Raw genomic sequence first — 14,433 nt, 5'->3', positions numbered from 1 at the left:
TTACTTTTATTTGTATATTTTCTGCTTTAATTAAGGGGTGCCTCACCGTTCTACATTATATTACCAAGTCGAAAGTCATATATAGGGTGCTCGGTGGCACAGTGGTGAAACATTCTAGCTCACCACTGCTCTCAGGTCTGCTGTTGACTGACTGGCCACCTACACAGACATAGCTGGTTATGTCTGAGTGGGCAGGGACAAGGGATTGTTGTCTGGTCAAAGGCACCTGAACAGAGACTAATGGAGAATAGAGAATAATGGAGAGCAGTGCTCAACTACACGCTGTACAACTCTCTGTGTGAACCTGTCTTGTGCAGGTGAAAAGAAGCGGTTGGCCAACGTGTTGGAGCGAGCATTTGTTATCTGCAGCAGTAGAGAAGATGCATGTGGGCAATTGGATACGACTAGATTGGAAGAAAAAGGGAAACTGCATAAATAGAATAATAAGGCATGTACAAAAGAGAGTACTTTTAATATTTCCGCTGTTTATACAGTATAAAGAAACTGATCTATTCTAAAACTCTGTTCGGTCCAAAAAAGAACATCTGATAAAACTATTAGTAACCTACAGTTGTGTTCAAAATAATAGCAGTGTGTTTAAAAAAGTGAATAAAGCTCAGAATTCTTATAATAGCTTTTATTTTCATACACACAAATGCATTGACAACACTGCACATTCTTTACCAAATCAAAACATGAATTAAAATTGATCAAATGTGTTATTACTTTACAGAAAGTGAAGAAAAGGGAATATTAGGCTGTTCAAAAAAATAGCAGTCTGCATTTTTCTTTACAAACTCAAACATTTACTGTTTAAACTGAAAAATGCTTCAATATTTAGCTTTCCTGTAAACCACTAAACTAATAATCAGTTGTATAACCACTGTTTCTGAGAATTGCTTCACATCTGTTTCATGGAGTCAACCAACTTCTGGCACCTGTGAACAGGTATTCCAGCCCAGGACGATTGGACCACATTCCACAATTCCTCTTCATTTCTTGGTTTTGCCTCAGAAACAGCATTTTTGTTGTCACCCCACAAGTTTTCTATTGGATTAAGGTCCGGAGATTGGGCTGGCCAGTCCATAACATTAATTTTGTTGGTCTGAAACCAAGATGTTGAACGCTTACTGGTGTGTTTGGGGTCATTGTCTTGTTGAAACATCCATTTCAAGGGCATTTCCTCTTTGGCATGAGGCAACATGACCTCTTCAAGTATTTGGATGTATTCAAACTGATCCATGATCCCTGGTATGTGATAAATAGGCCTGACACCATAGTATAAGAAACATCCCCATATCATGATGCTTGCGCCACCATGCTTTACTGTCTTCACAGTGTACTGTGGCTTGAATTCAGTGTTCGGGGGTCGTCTGACAAACTGTCTGCGGCCACTAGACCCAAAAAGAACGATCTTGCTTTCACCAGTCCACAAGATGTTGCGCCATTTCTCTTTAGGCCAGTGAATGTGTTCTTTGGCAAATTGTAACCTCTTCAGCACGTCGTTTTTGCAACAATGGGACTTTGCGGGGGCTTCTTGCCGATAGCTTGGCTTCACACAGGCGTCTTCGAACTGTCACAGTACTCTTAGGTAACTTTAGACCTTCTTTGATCTCCCTGGAGCTGATCATTGGCTGAGTCTTTGCCATTTTGGCTATTCTTCAATCCATCCGAATGGTAGTTTTCCATTTTCTTCCACGTCTTTCTGGTTTTGGTTGCCATTTTAAAGCATTTGAAATCATTTTAGCTGAGCAGCCTATAATTTTCTGCACTTTTTTATGTTTTTCCCTCTCCAATCGACTTTTTAAGTATGCTGTTCTTCTGAACAATGGCTGGAACGACCCATTTCACTCTGTTTTTTAGAGAGAAATGCACCATAACCAGCATGTACAACATCTGCTGCTTTTATACTTTAATAAGGGCCACCTGTTTGACACCCATTTTTTCACAGAATGAATGACCTCACTAATTGAACTTTACACTGCTATTATTTTGAACACACCCCTTTTAGTTACTTATTCAATTGCACAGAATCAGCAGCATGCATGTCATGATGGTTGGGTCTGTTGGTTTTTTTATTACTCTACTACACCTACTAGTAAGTTTTTTGCCATGTATAAATATAATTTCTACCAAAAAAAAGTGATTGATCTGGTTAGTGATGTTGGACTGCTATTATTTTGAACACAACTGTATACACACACTTTGAATCCGTTTTCACAGTTCTTGTTCATAGTATGTTAATTCCACTGGAAAATAGTTTTAAATTATTCACAGTATTCACTTTAACAATCACAAAATCTTTCTACTGCGCAGGCTGTTCCTTTCAAAACAATATAGGAAATCAAGTTATCACCTGAGGGTCTGAGCATTCCAAGTCAATGAAGTCTGACGTCTTTGAAGTTAGCAAGATTGTTGAAACACTACAGATTGCCTAACTTTTTGAACCTATGTTGTTGGACTTGCTGGAGGCAGTACCACTAAGACAAAAACAAGTCACACCACATCCTGCTCAGTCAAATTCTTTATTAAAAATAAAATTGTACAAATACAAACCCCAAATCAGGTTGATTACCAATGTAACTGACATTCACAAACATGGATGCCATCAAAATGATCAATGATCTTCATCTTTCTGTAGCTAGAACATGCTTAAAATACAACAATCTACACAACAGGCTGATGTAGGAGAAAAGGAAAATCTGTCAAAACTAGATACACAAGCTTAATCCTGATACATCTGCTATATAAAGTTTGCAAAAGAGTTCTGATTAAAATAGAGAATCACTACAAAGCAAAAGGATAATGCATTAAAGAGTTTACTCAAACACTGCAACATTTTAACGTACAAAAGGACGAAGCTAAACTAAAATTTAGTTATTGGTGGGTACAGGAAGGAAGGCTGGGTGATATTAAAATCTTGATATACTAAATATCACAACAGATTTTTTTTGTTTAGAATCACAAGTATGGAGAATTTGTGCTTTCATAACTCCATCACGGCTCAACCACAACTGCAGTCATTATTAAAGCGCTAATATTATAAGAAAGTAAATTCTCAGTAAAGACCAAAACATCTTGAGATTTTAATCTATGAGGACAAACATAAACGATGCCAAATTTGAATCAACAGATTTCTGGTGGCTCACATCATGTGATTTTAGACTTTTTTTCTAGACTGAATCTGAACTGAAACATAAGTTATGTGCAGCTAGATGCTATAGCACCACATATTACAAATAAAACTGCCCATAAAGCTTCATAGCACTTGATGTCAGTTTGTAGAATTTTGCCTTCTAAAAGCAAAAGCAAGAATGCTCTAGAAAATTTCACTCCATGAAATCTGAGATTAATATAGAACTTATTTTTGTCATAATTGGGCTCAATTTTTGGCACTTGGCAAAAATCACAGGAAAAAAAAGAATCAAAATAATTTGATTGGCCATGGTTTTGTTTGCCATCACTAACAAGCATATTCTTACATGTCCATGGTGTGACAGGTGTGGCTCTTACCCCACAATCACTGAATGGTCGACCTTAAATATACGTCAAGCCAGACCGCCTCTGCCAGCCAGAACAGAAGAAAACAAAACACTAAACACTACACTCTGTTTACACTGGTAGTAGATAGGCAGGATGAACAACCAATACTACACATCTTATTTCTATTTACTTCCTTTGTGGGGGAGGTGGAGGGGGGCCGTATGAATATGGCCCTGGGCCCATAAAGCCCCCCATCATGGGCTGTGGAGGTGGTGGAGGAAACTGCTGAGCCATTAGGGGCTGTGGCCCAGGTCCCACCCCGGGCTGAGCCAAGGGGGGAGGAGGGCCCTGATTAAACTGGCCCGGAGGAGGACCGGGCTGGTTCTGAGGCACCCCACCTGGGCCACTGCTGCCTGCACCCGGCTGTGCTCCACCCACTCTCATGTTGTACCCTCCCCCTCCGCTGCTGTTGTTGTAGCCCTGGTGCTGGTCCCCAGAGCCATAGTTGTTGTGGTTGTCCCGACTGCGATCTCTAAATGCAGAGGCGGAAGATCTGTCGTCGCGGTTTGAGCGCCCATAGCTGCTGCCTCCGCCTCGGCTGTCCTTGTTATTGCTGCTGCCTCCAGAGCGCATGCGCCTGTCACACTCCTCCTGATACATTAGGTTGGGGTTGTTGGAGCTGGAGCCACGGTATCGCATTCGTCCACCTGTAATAAAGCCAAATTGACACAATTAGCAAACACTCACTTGATTATTTGACGTGATACATTTTCCAAACTCCGGTCTTCCAAACCTGACAATGGCTTTAATGAAACACAACTAACTCAGACAGAAACTTGCCTACCAAGTTCATTACTCAATCAGAAGGCTAATGTTAGTCTAGTAATGTAACATTACCTAAATTAACTCATTTTTGTTAGCAGGAGTGCTGTGGTTAGGTATATTCAAAAATTTGGTTTGATTAAGCCAAAGTTGACCACTGACTGCTCTTGGTGTGATCTTTGCATGATGCTCTCTACTACAAAGGTATCTAACAACAGTGGTACATTTTCTTCCACATGTAGATGGTTTGTCTTACAAGCAGGTCTAGAGAAATGCTTAATCTCTAATACAAATCTTCATAAGCAATTAAATCAAACTCAATCAAATCTTTCCTGACAAAAATTACTCACCTTGTGTCAAATTAGTTCAGATTTTTCCCCCTTTATTTTATTAATCGAAACATCTGTCATTAAGAGAGCTGAGTACCCCAGAGGTTCAAACCTGTTCTAGCCTGAACAGTGAAAGTTAAAAATGTGTAACTCCAAAAGATTTGTAACTTGTTTGCAACAATACCAATTTTCACTACAGGCAGATTGTTCAGTTGGTTTATAAAGAATAAATTTCCCAAAGGCACCCCAGACCACAAGCAAAAAGGTATTTTAGGTGCCAAGTTGCATTAACTAAACAGCAGCATCAAAACAATTTTTCCAGTGCTTACCTCCTGACCCTCGTCCGGAGTCAACCATCTGCAGAAGTTTGGGGTTCATGGCCTGCCGTGCCTCTTCCAGGACCCGTACTAGATCACGTGCCTGCCGCATGTTTCCGGGAGTGAAGAAAGTGTAGGCTGTGCCTTTATTGGTGCTACGGGCGGTACGCCCAATGCGGTGCACATAGTCCTCCGAGGAGTTCGGATAGTCGTAGTTAATGACGAATTTAACATCTTCCACATCTTCAAAATGTGTAAAGGTGTGGAAGAGGTTTATGAAAAAAAACAAAAAACACTAATTAAAAGTGGAAATCAGTAAAGTATAGCAATGAACATTTAATCTATTGCTATGCTTTCCATGCATTATAGTGTTACAGAACTAACAGAACTTTGATCTCTGTGTAGCTGGTTTAGAAAGTACCATGTGGCTTGCCTATTTAAATAACAGCCACAAAGCTTACTTGATAAGGCTGTTGGTAGCAAAAGCTTTTCCTTAACTAGGTATTAAAATGTACTGTTGATAATGAACACCTGTATTATTATGAACGGCAATAACACCTTATAGCTTAATACACATTAACAGCCAAACTGAGACAGTTTTAAACTCCATCTCTCTGGCTTCCTGCACATTAAAAATGTTTAACCGGTCTTCAGAGAGTTTTAGTCATAAAATTATACTAAAATGAATTCTTCTGCCACCATGACTGTTTTGCAAGTTTTTACAACCATGAATTCTAATTTACATTGTTTAGCAATTACAACCTATAATTTACATACATTCAGGAATTACCAGTTTTCTACTTGCCTTACATTCGATCACCATCCATCTGATCACTAGCACACAACTACACCTGCAAGTTGAGTTCAACTATGCACATTACAAATAAGACGATCTTATTCATTTGATCATTACCACTGAAAATGGCATGGAGTAAACATGTGTAACAATGTATGTTCTATTCATTGTTGCTGCATGTCACATTTTTAGGTTGTTCTTTGTTGAACTGTCTTAGGGACACAACTACTGAATAACTGTGCAAAATACCCATGTGCACAATTAAATGTATTCTAATAGGATTTCCTTCTTTCTGTGACAAAATTTGCCTGACAAATTAGCTTCATTTTAGCTTCATCAATGTTTTATTGATTTTGTGTTTTTGGGACAAAGTTAGCTTAGCTCGCTAACAGTGAAGTGGACAGGAAAAGCAGATAAATTTATTATGTTGTATATATGTAGGACCTGATTTGGTCTCTCTGGTTAAAAAGTTAAACTGCATACGTAAATCCTGTAAAGTCAGCTACATAAACGGCAGGTTTTTAATATGACCATGCCTTTAAGTGCAACGTTAGCTTTTAAACCCACAAACCCTGCTTGATGGAACTAAATCTGTGTGCTTTACAAACCATCAAAACTATACAGGTAAATGAAGAGTGAAGGTGCATTTAAAATATGAATTACTAATGAAGTTACAAATAGTTTATGCTGAAACTGAAGTTCAAAATAATAACTTTAAACAGTAAATTGTCCTAGATTTAAGGAAATGAAATGACTGCCTTCTTAAAAAGGCTGTTTGTAGGTCGCTAGTAATTTGATGCGCAGGTTACTTCAATGCTTTGGAAAGTGATGTCCAAAACAGTTTGGCATATCCATGTGGCTAACCAACCAAGTCTGTTTCTCATTACAAAGGAGGAGGCGGCTCAGACAACACTGTACGTGACCCTAACAGTTACAGTCTCCTTGTGCACAGTATATCGTGTAGCAATGAAAAGAATGAAAGCAAAATTTGGAATGAAAAATGACTGGTTATGACTTGTACCAACGCTGTCATTACTGGGGGCGTGGTCAGGTACTTACCCTATTGTTAGGTTATTCCTGGCTGAGATCAGTCCCAGGTCCCGTGGAGAGTCCCGAGAGGAAGAGGTTTTTGTGGGCTCACACGCTCAGCTGCCCCCCCTTCACCCTCGGCACGACACCAGCAACGCCTGGCGGGAGCAGAACCGGCTCCCTTCCAGTTCTCTCTCTCTCACCGGGTTGCAGGGCCTCCACAAACCGGACCGGACTGGATCCAGCACTCAATTAACCGCCCTCTCTCTCTCATTCTCTGCATCTGTCTTCCCTTTCCATCTGACCTGGAGCTAGCCCAGGTCCCTCATGCTAATGAGTCCCATTGGGCCATGGCATCAGATTTTTTTATTATTATTATTTTTTTAATCAATGCTTACTGATTTTGGATAAAGTAAAATCAGGCACAGATTTGGGAGGTTATGAGAATGCCAGTCCTGAAGACCCTGGTTATAATGCTGCAGTCCAGTGCTAATTTTCTGCAGTCTTGAAGCAGAGGCTGATGGCAGAAGTTGAGGAGTGGGTTTATCCACTAGCGCCTCACAGGTCTCTGCTTATGGTAGAGAGCAGCTGCTGTACCAAATTAGCACAGCCTGCCTGAGTTGCCATTTAGGGAGTTCAAAAGAGCCTGAGAGGGGGAGAGAGAACAATGATAGAGTGAGACGTACTGAATTTGGCAACCCAACACAACCCACCTCCTCTTCTTCAAACCAGGTTTTTAAGTAAAATAAAAGACACAAAAAAAACACAACTTTAAAGCTCCGGCCTCTAAACGTCAGTGGGAATACAATCTAGAAAACAAACCAGTGATGATCTGTGGTACCTCAGCTTCCTTACTTAAGTTGCACTTGGGCACAGTTTGGAGGAGAAGGAGACAAAGGGAGCTGAGCATCTCCCCCAGGTCCAAGCTAGGGTCAACAGTGAGCCAGCAAGCCCCACATTTGAAGGACTATGTTTTTTTTTTTTTTACAGCAGTAACAAGAAACAGACAAAAACGCTCAACATGGAAATAGAGGCTTAGAGCATATTGTAATCTAAAGAAGGATCCAGCAAACACGGTCTTTCTCCAGGCTGTTGGACATTTTAAATGAACCACATTAAATTAAAGCTAGAACATAAAAAGACACAATGCTTAAAGATTGTAAAACAGAGATAGTGTAAAGGCAGAAGATAGTTTGAAGAAGAAAGAATTTGTTTTGGATGACAAATCGTTCCTCAGAACATGTTAAAAGGAGTATATCAGAAATTAAGAATATACATTAAAAACATTATCACAAAAAAAAAAAAGTGTATTTCTGTTGAGGCAGAGTCAGTGTGTGTGTGTGTGTGTGTGTGTAAGAATGTGTGTGAGGATGTGTGTTTAGAGGTGTGGTGTAAGCATTTCCTTCTGAATTGTGAACATACCCAGCCCACGGGAGGCAACGTCAGTAGCAATCAAAATGGGAGCTTTACCATTGCGAAACTCTAAAATAGCACAGACAGAGACATGATTTTATTACTAAAGCCTACAGTTAATAAAATAGTTTAAAATTATCAATAGGAAAATAACAAGAAAAAAATACAGTGTATTAAAATAGCTCAAATGTGCAAACCCCAATTGCTTACAAAAACAAATGACAGCTTTAAATGACCATAATCCATAGTCAGCCCTCCATATTTGAAGGGGTCTGCATTTACAGATTCAACAAACCATATAAAAATTTATGGAATCCACATAAAGTCCCTGTGTTTGATAAGAAGCTAGTGAAACCATTTAAATATAAAAATGATCGTAACCACCTCATTTATAAAGAACAAAAAGCCTCTATTCACTCAATCAACAGGGGGCTGCAAAAGACTAATGACGCATCCTACAAAACTAGATGGGAATCCTATATTCTAAATAGCAGCCATGTGTCCAAAGAATATTCTATTTATATAGTATTACCTGCTAAAACCCAGTCTCTCTCTGGCTGAGTTTTGTCACCATGAATGCACATTGCTGGCCATCTAAGTAAACAGAAGCATAACCAGTGATTAGATTTGTTCATAAGCAGCCAAAAGGTTTGTAAATAAACATGCTATCAAACTATCACTCAGTCTTATTCAAACCCCTATCTGACAGTGTTAAGAGTAAAAAAATATAACTTGTTAAATTGGGGAAAGAAGCCATGTAAACATCTTCCATCATGTGTTTTTTTACTATTTAATTTTGCAGATGGATTCTGTGTGTGTGGGTGTCAAGATAGGGGCAAGATAGGGCCACAGCCACACACTAAACATAGTTTGAAATGAAATGTGAAACTGCATGTTTTGAAAATTAAACTGGACCAAAATTTTTGTTCAGCACAAAATTGCTTAGACAAGACCACAGATCTGCCTGCTCACTGTAACAGTATCAACTACCTTCCATTTAGCTAAAAAATGTAAACGTTAACCTTAATCATGGTTAGAACACATTGCCGTATTTATGATTATTTTAGATAGTAAGCAAGGAAAGACCAATAATGAATACTAACTGTTAGACATATCACTTTAAAGGTAAAGAGGTATCTTTAGGTTCACAGGTTGTTATATAGACAGTGACTATGTGATACCAGTTAGCATAATTTATACAGTTATGGCAACATAAAATCCTACGTATAATGCATAAGAGAAAATATATACTTGAGGACACAAGTGCCTGTTTCACACTTTTCCCAGCTCTACTTTTATAGTAAACAATCACCCTCTTACCCATCTCTCCTCATCCTGCGAGTGAGGTCATCACATCGTTTTTTTGTCTCCACAAAAATGATGGTCTTGTTCTCTTTCTCAGCCATAATCTCCTCCATCAGCTGAATCAGCCTGTAGGTAAAGAGACCAGAACAAATTAAACTCCCATCAGCCACAGTGGGGGAAATAAAACACACTTTACTTCTAAAGTTGTGTCTAACTCCCTCGGCCTTAGGCACTGTCCTCAATACACATCACCTCTACACTGTCTTCACCGGTGTTAACAAACAAGTACTGCAATGACAGTTCAATTGACTTTCGTTAAAGACCCATCAACAACACTATAAAGTCAAGTTCAATCTGTCTATAGCAGAATGATTTAATACTTTATTGCAAACCTTTTTTAACATGACTATTTGGCATTGCGTAAAGCTCAGAACAAATCTGTCCTTAAATGTTCTCACTTGTTGTCCTTTTCGTTCTCCATGCAGACATCCACAATCTGCAAGATGTTATGATTGGCACTGAGCTCAAGGGCCCCAATGTTGATCTGGACATAGTCCCGAAGGAAGTCTTCTGCTAGCTGACGCACCTCTTTAGGCCAAGTAGCACTCCACATCAGTGTCTGTCGGTCCGGCTGTGAAAGAGAGACAGAGACTTTTTGACATCTTTAAGGAAGGATACAGATTAACAGTACAGCTGAATATACTCTTTGTAGACAGCACTTTGGTACAGCTGGTAGCATGTATGCCCCAATTTCTGTGAGGCTTATTCACCCAGTGCTTGTGTGGGTTTGTTCAATACTCCCAATAACTAACAGATGGTAGAGTGACTTCTTATTTACACCAAGAAGTGAGGGAGTGAACTAATTTGTATGGGTGTATTACCCTTCAACAAATTGACACTTATCACCAGACCCAGAACAACCATAATTCAGATAAAACTGAACTGCTTTTACTACTATTCCAACATGATTGCAAGTAACAGAGATGCACCACATGTATTTGAGATAAGATATTCTATAATTTATGTAGAAGATGCTTTGCATCAAACTGTAAATGAATTAGAACTATAAAAACATTAATAAATTGCTATCTATGAGTAGTATTACAACAAAATTTAAAAAAGAATATTTAAAAAAATACTGAAAATATAAAATTCAAACATACTCGAATCTGATCTACAATTTTGCGAATCTGTGGCTCGAAGCCCATGTCCAGCATGCGATCAGCCTCATCCAAGACCAAATAAGTGCAGCGCCGCAAGTTTGTCTTTCCTGCCTCTAAGAAATCGATCAGACGACCAGGGGTGGCAATGCAGACCTCAACACCTGCAATTAAACCATTTGTGCATTTAAATTCCCTCTTGAACATACATGGTAGTACAGATGATTTGACACTTCCAAGCTTAAGATACCTCTCTCCAAGTCTCTGATTTGTGGACCTTTAGGGGCACCGCCATACACACAGGTGGTCTTGATTCGGGAGGACTTGCCATAGTCGTATGCCACCTGCTGAACCTGCTGGGCCAGTTCACGAGTGGGAGCTAGAACCAGGCACTGAGAAAAGGAAGAAAGAAAAGGAACAAACAAAAAACAAAATGTACACAAAGCAGACTTGATGTCATTATGGTTCTCATTTTGAATGGAGATGCTTAAAATTGATGCAAACTGTATTCAAATATGAGCACTCACAATTGGACCATCTCCTCTCTCCAAATATGGCTGGTGGTTGATGTGCACAATGGCCGGAAGCAGATACTGTGGGAGAGATAGATAAACAATAAAGTCCTGTGACATAAGTCTTTTTTTCTTTTCCAGATGCTGTTTATTCCACTGGGCCTTTTTACTTCCCGTTTTTTTTATTTTTATTAATTCTCTGTCACTAGCAGTGAGAATACAGGTACTTACGGCAAGTGTTTTTCCAGATCCGGTCTGTGCGATGCCCACCATGTCTCTGCCACTAAGGGCCAGTGGAAATCCCTGTGCCTGAATGGCTGTGGGCTCCTTAAAATTTTGCTGTAGCAGCACATCCATTGCATACTCTAAAACCACAAACACACAATGTTGAAGCTGTAAAATATTAAAAATAAGCAATCAAACTTCAATATGTTGGAAGCTTTTGCACAAAAAGAATGGGTAAAGATTCCACAAGACAGGTGTCAGAAACTTGTTCTTAAAACTTATCAGAGATTATTAAGTGGGGAAAAATTTTTCCTGTGCTTACTGAGACTTGTACATTCTTATTCAATTCAAGTTTTATTCACATATACATTAAATATTTCCAACTGCAAGTGTATTTCGCCCAGACAATATTTTAATAAAAATCCTGAACACTGCAATCCAAAGAAATTGCTATGTATACATGTGTGATAAAGAACACTTCACTCTAGCATCTATAGTGAGGAGAAAATGATTTAACCACTTTTGTGCATATATCCATAAATAAATTATATATTTCAGTGCATAAAAAATTCTGATTCGTAAGCAAAATCAAAATAAGTAAAAGAAGTCATTAAGATACTAAAACCTAATTACATTAGTAGTAATTTGCTAATGTGCCAAACAGTTTAATTGCACTAAATTTTTATGGGGATTTTCAATTTTCAGGAAATTGGCTAGGCCAAGTAAGCAAGACACCTGGCTTGGTTAATTTGATCTTTGTTGATATTAATAACAAATCAAAAGAATCGAAATAATCCTAATACTAACTATCCCAGGTATGTACATTACAGATTAGGATTTAATCTACAATATTTTTAAAACATTTTGTGGAAAGTGTGCTCTATACAAAGATGCTTATTAGATTGTGTCTGTGTATTGGCCATGTTCTGGTTACTCACGAGGAAACTGTGCCTGGTAGAAGTTTGGCACTGGCTTTGGGCAGCCAGAGCCCCTAATAGTGATCTCTTTCTTTCTGCGGTACTCCTCTATCTCATACTGAAAAACACACAAGGAGCTAAGACATTAGTACAGCACTACAATGCATTTTATTAATGACACTATATAAATACCTCTTTTCAAAAAACTTTCAATGCAAAAACTTGTCTTTACAACATTTTAAACCTGTCTAGTTTAAATTAAAATCTTTTTTTTTAATTTTGTCTGCATCTAAACTATTCACCAAGTTATTAACAAGTTATTAACACTGATTCAATATTTATATTGAATCACTTAACAATAATTTGTATATTAGTTACAAAATTAATTGATTAAAAAAAGTGTAAAAGTGTATGTTATGAAATAAATTAAATTATTATTTCATAACAAGAATGTATTTTTTCCCCAACCTGGCTCATGTGCTGGATGTCTGGGTGCTCGTTGTAAAAGTTTTTCTCAAACTTAGGAAGTGAATCAAGGTCCCATTTCTTCTTTCTCAGCCGTTCCCCAGGATTTCCAAACTTCTTGGGAGGAGGAGGTGGACCTCCACGACTGGACCCAAACCGCGGTCTGAAATGCACATCATCAGTTAACATTTCTATTAAAAACAAAATGTGCACTGTTGAGAGCACATAAAATTCATTAATGACATTAGTGCACTATGTCTACACACACTCACATACATAGAGTGTTGGAAGTATACTGACACAAATTACATTTCCCTTTTTTTTCGTATTAAATTTATATTATATAATTTTCATAATTTCTTAATGAAATAATTCTTACTACTCGAAAAGATGTAGTAAACCTATAAATAAAATTCAGATAGATTAAACTACATGATATAGTTTTATTTAACTAAAATATCATGAAAACTCCCCGCTATATTAATACAATGCTTTTTGGTACAAAATCTATTACAACTAAAAAGCTGGTGACATCTCTACATCTATATAAATAACAGGTTCAACCAGTCCAGTCATTAATTTTGACGCAGTGAAGTCACCACCTGTAAAATTATAACTGCTTTTGTAAAGAAAAAACTGTTAAGATACAAAAACACAGTTGTAGAAATCCTTAAATTACCAAAACTGCCATGCCCCTAACAAGTGCTGGTAATCCTTTCACTTTAACTATAATTAACTAAATGTAGATGCACTAACCTAAATATAATTAAACAATAACACTTAAAAACTAAGTACATAACACCTGAAAATTTGGCTTCAAAATTAACATAGATTAAACGCAAAAACGTATTGTGCATAATAAAGAACTATATCACTATTTAAAGCAGTACTTTGAGTAAAAACAGTCATTAACGCAGTAACGGTGGTGCTTCTTACCCTCTGTCGCGTCCACGGTCTCTGTCTCTATCGTGATAGGAGTTGCCTCTCATGTTTGTCTACACTCAAAATTTCACCCCAAAACACACTTTTTGGATTTAACTTAAAAAGGTTGATTTATTAAATTGGAAATTACGTCAAGTTTTACCAACAATGCGTGAATTACGCAAGTTATACAGTTATTAGCACCTGATATAAACAAACTTCAAAACAAGCCTTAACAAAATGACGGAACTAAAATTTCACTATAAACGTTATTACCTTTTGGTAGATAATGCAAGTAATTGTCTGAAAACGTTACATTTGTTTCAATTTAAGTTGCTTTGTTAAGAAGTTTATAAACAGAAAAGTTGTTTGCTTGGTCGATGTTTTGCTAGCTTAAACCTAGCTAAGCTAGCGAACAAACAAACCACAGAAAAAAAAAAAAAAGCATAAAAATAATGTAAGTAGCTACAATGTTCTGGCAATTTTACAAAATGCTTTTTAAAGGTGTCGTATATTCTGGAGATATAATATTTTTATAAAGGTAAACAAAAGACACGAAAGAAGCGAGTTATTAAAAACACAAACAGTTCGAGTGCAGGCCTTGGTCTGCGCTTCTGCGTTATGATGCAAATACCTACGTAGAGACACACAGCACGTCCACTGTTGTGAGCACACTGCGCGCATGCGTACTGAAACAGCGTACTGCTTTACCGGCCATCGAGCATTGCGCACTGCCTCC

At 38.0% G+C, this 14,433-nt stretch overlaps 1 protein-coding gene across 2 annotated transcripts; it reads right to left on the bottom strand.

Annotated features, from left to right (window-relative positions):
- Window positions 1-2,511: 2,511 nt before the first annotated feature.
- On the bottom strand, window positions 2,512-13,922 carry ddx17 (DEAD-box helicase 17). 2 transcript variants are annotated; one of them, XM_062997812.1, is made up of 13 exons: window positions 13,710-13,922; window positions 12,777-12,936; window positions 12,330-12,426; window positions 11,398-11,531; window positions 11,182-11,247; window positions 10,905-11,046; window positions 10,658-10,818; window positions 9,953-10,125; window positions 9,510-9,620; window positions 8,722-8,783; window positions 8,199-8,258; window positions 4,964-5,194; window positions 2,512-4,190 (listed from the first exon to the last, which is right to left on the bottom strand). In XM_062997812.1, the coding sequence occupies exons 1-13, from the start codon at window positions 13,760-13,762 to the stop codon at window positions 3,670-3,672; spliced, it is 1,971 nt and encodes a 656-aa protein (XP_062853882.1). In that variant the 5' UTR covers window positions 13,763-13,922; the 3' UTR covers window positions 2,512-3,669. The 2 variants fall into 2 exon arrangements, with proteins under 2 accessions (XP_062853882.1, XP_062853883.1); XM_062997813.1 differs by lacking the exon at window positions 8,199-8,258 and having other exon boundaries at window positions 13,710-13,920.
- Window positions 13,923-14,433: the final 511 nt, after the last annotated feature.

The sequence above is a fragment of the Trichomycterus rosablanca genome, chromosome 6 (genome assembly GCF_030014385.1).
Source record: "Trichomycterus rosablanca isolate fTriRos1 chromosome 6, fTriRos1.hap1, whole genome shotgun sequence".
Classification (NCBI taxonomy): domain Eukaryota; kingdom Metazoa; phylum Chordata; class Actinopteri; order Siluriformes; family Trichomycteridae; genus Trichomycterus; species Trichomycterus rosablanca.
This window is presented reverse-complemented; position numbering and strand designations above follow the sequence as displayed.

Excerpts from the sequence above, each read along its gene's own strand:
- ddx17 (XM_062997812.1), bottom strand. The coding sequence starts at position 13,762 with ATGAGAGGCAACTCCTATCACGATAGAGACAGAGACCGTGGACGCGAC. Across the intron at positions 11,532-12,329 it reads CTACCAGGCACAGTTTCCTC|AGTATGCAATGGATGTGCTG; the intron begins GTGAGTAACCAG and ends TTGTGGTTTTAG. Across the intron at positions 11,047-11,181 it reads AGAGAGGAGATGGTCCAATT|TGCCTGGTTCTAGCTCCCAC; the intron begins GTGAGTGCTCAT and ends TCCTTTTCTCAG.